Raw genomic sequence first — 5,386 nt, 5'->3', positions numbered from 1 at the left:
GTACGACGAAAATCGGTTGCAGTGTGAATCCAGCAAAAGAAATTTTAGCTCCTTTTGTTTCGATTGGTCAAATCTGAATTTTTCAATCTTCAATCTCAATCTTCAATGCATAGTCTGATTCCGGCCTTAGGGATATGGATTTTATGCCCGTATTCGAAGTCAGACTTTGTATTTGAGACTTCCTTAAATTTATCTTTAGATATTCAATAGCCAATGAAATAATTCGCAGAGCATCTGAAGATAAATTTAAGGAAGCCTTAAATATAAGGCCATGGCCCCTATTCTTGAAAAATACGAAAAACCAGAGAAATGCTATAGTATATGTAACGCATACTATAGTATTTCCCTAGTTTTTCGTATGCGATACTTTTCAAGAATAGGGGCCCAAGGTATCAGTCATGAAATTTTTTCCTTGGGATGAAAAATGAAAAGTGAAAAATTTTTCCATTAACTTCAATGGTAAAAATTTTCATTTTTCACTTTTCATCTTAGGGATAAAGTTTCATGATGGATACCTTGACTATGGGCGGTATTCATAATCCGTTCTTATTTCAATATCGTATTAAGTAATGTCTTAAGATGAACTGTACTTAAGACGGTCTTTAATATAAGAATCGACTATGAATACCGCCCTATGAATACGGGCCTTGCATCTACCAATCCTTTTCCCCTGTTTATCTCACGTTTGCCACCCTCGATATCCTGACATTCCGGCGGCATATTCAAAATTTCGATAATCGCCTTAGGCCCGATTGCATCAACATTACTTTGATTTTAAGCGAGGATTAAATAAAACTTTCTTTGTTTCTGTCTCTTTTTCGGTTTTAAAACGAGATAGAGAAAGAGTTTTAAGTCTCGCTTAAAGTCAAAGTAACGTTGGTGCAACCGATTTAAGAATCTTTCTACTAATTCTCTTTCGATTTAGTTTTCGTTTAGTTTTTGACTTATCGCATATATATCACTGATTATAGATTAGCACTATTTCGTTAATAACTGCAGACATTCGTATATAAGAGATCATTGGCTTGAAATAGAATAAAAAGATATTGAGAAACGAAACAAAGCATTCACGAAGTAAGTGCAGATCCCGTGAAGCGATATGTGCTCCGACCTACGTAGCTGGCCGGTTTTCGGTTCACTGGAGCCGGAATTCATTTCCCAGATTCATATGGTTATGGTATTTGGTAATTTGCTTTGTTCTCTTCTTTTTTATATATTATTCTCTCGACAGTATTACTTATCTAATGTCTCAAAACAGGTAAAACATTTGGTAATAAGGCTTTAATTGTGACGAAGGACAAGACAGTATACATCCTGGATGAAAATCTCCATGATTGTTTGGAAACTGGATATGAAACCTCTGGGCCATATCTGAAGGAGATTGAGGACTTGTGTGGAAAAGATATAAAGACGTTCGCGTATGGCATGGGACCTCACATTTTAGCACTCACGAATGGAGGAGAGGTAAAAAGTTGTTAGGAAATTATACATTGGAGTTTAATTTTTAATTGATGTCTTTGTAACATATCTTACTGGAATATATGTATGTAATTCTGATTCATTTCTTTTGAACTAATATATAATTTTCATTAAATACGAATTTGTTAATTATTAAGTTTCATTCTGGTAATCTTGTAAAATAGTTGAAGATAAAATGTTAATATCTTTCATAGCAAAAGATTCATCAAAATGTAGCGACATATAAATGTCTGCTTTATCATAGGTGATATCACTATGACATCATAATAACATATACAAATTAAAATAACAATTAAAGTAACAATGTGATGTCACTGTGATCTTTTGATAATCTTATATAATCTATCTACAGAGAGAACAACCACGCGTCCCTAATGAAAAAGTTTTGCTGAAATTATTTCACGTTTTGGAACATTTCAGCGAAATTGTTGAAAATTTGCTGAAACTTCACTGAAAGTGAATTTTTCAGCTAACATACTGAAAAACCACTGAAATCCAACCGCAATTTCTCTGAAATTCGTGCTGAAATTTGTCTGAAAATTTTGCTGAAATTTTGTCGAAAATGAATTTTTCAGTTAAAAATCGCTGAAATTAAACTGAAATTTTGTTGAAAAGTGTTCCAAAACGTGGAATAATTTCAGCAACATTTTCCACCAGGGGTCTGAAGAATTTTCGTCTGCTTTGTGCAGACACCATTCATTTTATCTCTTCCACATCACTAATAGAAGCAGGCACGAGCTCATGAAAGGTGCTTTGTGTTCGAGTTCCCCACACCACAGTCCACGCGATCACAACCCAGGTAGCAAGGCAACATTTTAATGACGTCTTATTGACGTTAAAGACTTTATTAAAACGTTATTAAAACGTCAATTGATGTCACTTTGCTACTTGGGAAGCTGAGCGAAATGTGGTTGTTCTCTCCGTGGACTACCATGGACAGACTATAGAGTATATAGTGATGTCACAACTTGTTTGTGAGCCTATTGTGAAGTTTTTTTGCAATGGGGAAAGAGATGCTTATGTACAAAAAAATTGATATTTGAATTTCTCCACTTTATCATTTTTTATTTATACATCCAGCAATTTAAAAAAATTAATCAAAAGTTTTATCAAATTGCTTAATTAAGCGATGCATCTGAGATGTTAGAATCAATGATAGCAATGTTTATGAAAGGTATATTCCTGTGATGACGTTAATGGTCAATCGGAGAATGGGACATGTAATAAGGTTCTCGCATTTACTTTAATGAACGTGCCTACTATTGAAGACAGCCAGAACGTGAAGCATGTTGTGGACATCGCGTGTGGCTATTACCATTCCACTATTCTAACCGAGAATGGCGAAGTAAGTAAACATCATTGTATGATGATGATAATCCTCTTGTTATTTTAAAAGCTAAATAGCTGGTTTGATTAAGGTGTATGCTTGGGCATCAAATAATAATAGCCAAGTGGGTAATAGTACCAATTTTCTTTCGACAACACCTAAGCTTGTTTTGTCTAATGTTGTTTGTATCTCCTGCGGTGATAACTTCACCATGGCTGTTACCAGAAATGGCAAAGTATATGGTTGGGGTAGTAACGACTTTGGTCAGCTAGGGATAGACAACTATGGGAGTAAAAATGCGACGTCGCCAAATCTTAGTATGACAAACAATATTTGTGGCAGTATACTCATTATTCAGATGGGGCCAGCCGGGGGCAGTTTCGAGAATAAAAATATAACGCCGCAGTTGATTGGTATGCCGGAAGATCTTGTTGTAGGTAATTTTCGTTTCAATAAAGCAGTAAATGAAGAAGCAAAACAGGATCATTGAGCAGTATTGTTTCAGTCAAGGTAACTTGCGGATTAAATCACACGCTGGTGCTTACAGACAAAGGTAACATCTACGCCTGGGGCGCGAATAATTTCGGCCAGTTAGGAATTGGTAACAAGGAACTGGGATCCAGCAAACCAGTAATGGTAAACCTATTATATTTACGTTATCTTGAAGGAAATAGAATAGAAAAAAAGAAAGAAAAAGCAAATGTAGTCATGATAAGTAATTATATCATCAGGCCAAGCAAATGGAAAAGACGAGATGGATCGACATTGCAGCTCTAAACAACAGTAGCATCGCTGTCAATGAAGCAGGACGTGTCTACGTTTGGGGTGATTGCCGCGGTAAGAGTATCTTGACTCCAACCGGCACTTCATCCTTCAACGTGCACGACGCGCTTGCACACTATGGGCCGAGCATTATGCACAAACCGTTGATTCTGGACGAAGAGCTAGACATATTGGGATGCTTGGGAATTGCATTTGATGATTCTGTATGTGTCTTTGTTCCATATCTTTGTTTCGAATTATCGAAATGTACAATGAAACAAACGTACGATATTGAGAAGGAAAAATTGCAACTGAAATAGCTCTAGATCTATTGTTTTTAGTTGAACTTTTTGGACAGTTCCATTTTCCTTTTTTATCTTCATAGAAGAAAAAGAAGAGAAGAGATGGACGTCAATGCAAGAAGTTAATAAGTTTTCAATTACTAATACGTATATCCGTAATTGTGCATACATAATTATTATCAATACATGTGTACCATACAGACAGTAGTTTACTGACAGATTGGCAGCAAATTTGATCAGATTCCTATTGCAGATCCATATTTATCTATGTCCGTATTAGGATTCAATATCTACCGATGGAACTATATAGTATATTTACTGATATATTATGCCAGTAGATTAGTAACAGAAACCGAATAAGATCTGCGTACATCGGCCATCTGACGACAACGGAAATCAAACAGGAGCTGCAAAAGTTCTTGCTCGGTTCCTGCCAATATACTGGCAAAGTCGTGTCAGCAAATTTTGTCCTATTTCTGGCGGCAATTTACCGACATCTTCAGATATTATAAATTTTGTATAAATTTTGATTAATTTTTCTGCTATTAAAATTGGTAGCATATGTCCATATTGGGTAAGACCCGTTTGACCACGTTGCGATTGTCCACCAGCCACTCACAGCGCTTGTACAACAGAAAAACTCTAGACACCGGCCGCTATGAGTGGCTGGTGGTCAATCGAAACGTGGTCAAATGGGTCCCACCCGTCCATATTCATAGTGAGATCTTATATTTAAGGCTTCTTTAAATTTATCTTTAGATGCTCAATAACCAATAAAATAATTCGTAAAGCATCTAAAGATAAATTTAAGGAAGCCTTAAATATATAGCCTGACTAGGAATGCAGGCATTATTCTCCTTAAAATCTGTCTCTTTGTGTTTGGCTATCTGTATAGTAATATTTCCAGTTATTATAATGGTTAAGATTTAGGTATTATTTTTTATTAATAATCTTATTTAAACTATTTAAAGCATAATGTTACTAGCTTGAGTTTTTCAAAATTTCTAGAAACTTCTTTCTAGATAAAAAAAAATACTGAAACAGGAAGTGAGTTCTTTAATTGGTAGATGTGTAATAGAATTTATTCTAGAATTTAGTTCAGGGTATCTATCATGGAAAAAGTCAGAATGGATTCCGATCGGAATTATTCAATTATTCCCTAGATTTCTATTGTGTTTTCTAGGGAAATGATCAGGGGGTCTATTCTTGAAAAGAAACGTATATGAAAGTCTAGGGAAATACTACAGTATACGTTACGTATACTATAATATTTTCCTAGTTTTTCGTATACGTTTCTTTTCAAAAATAGACCCCCAGAACGGAATATTAACAGAAAAGAAATAGGATGAGGATATCTCTTTTCTATCAATATTCTGTTCTGATTTCGTTCCGCTGTTTCTTTCTCCATGGGGACTCAGCCTCATAGGTACCCAGATAAATTCCAGACAGCACATAATATTTATAAAATATTTACAAAATGTTTATAAATATTTGTAAGATTTATTTTAAATATTTT

The 5,386-nt window shown here is 34.9% G+C and overlaps 1 protein-coding gene across 1 annotated transcript in view; it reads left to right on the top strand.

The window, feature by feature from the left end:
- The first annotated feature begins 1,099 nt into the window (after nucleotides 1-1,099).
- LOC108731493 (RCC1 and BTB domain-containing protein 1) overlaps nucleotides 1,100-5,386 on the top strand; it is a 5,516-nt gene continuing 1,229 nt past the window's right edge. The window contains exons 1-6 of the mRNA XM_018461849.1: nucleotides 1,100-1,184; nucleotides 1,259-1,464; nucleotides 2,654-2,824; nucleotides 2,898-3,243; nucleotides 3,312-3,442; nucleotides 3,538-3,792. Of these exons, the coding sequence (XP_018317351.1) occupies nucleotides 1,100-1,184; nucleotides 1,259-1,464; nucleotides 2,654-2,824; nucleotides 2,898-3,243; nucleotides 3,312-3,442; nucleotides 3,538-3,792 (1,194 nt within the window). The remainder of the gene's footprint in view (nucleotides 1,185-1,258; nucleotides 1,465-2,653; nucleotides 2,825-2,897; nucleotides 3,244-3,311; nucleotides 3,443-3,537; nucleotides 3,793-5,386) is intronic.

The sequence above is a fragment of the Mycetomoellerius zeteki genome, unplaced genomic scaffold (genome assembly GCF_001594055.1).
Source record: "Mycetomoellerius zeteki isolate Tzet28-1 unplaced genomic scaffold, Tzet1.0 scaffold101, whole genome shotgun sequence".
In the NCBI taxonomy this organism is placed as follows: domain Eukaryota; kingdom Metazoa; phylum Arthropoda; class Insecta; order Hymenoptera; family Formicidae; genus Mycetomoellerius; species Mycetomoellerius zeteki.
This window is presented reverse-complemented; position numbering and strand designations above follow the sequence as displayed.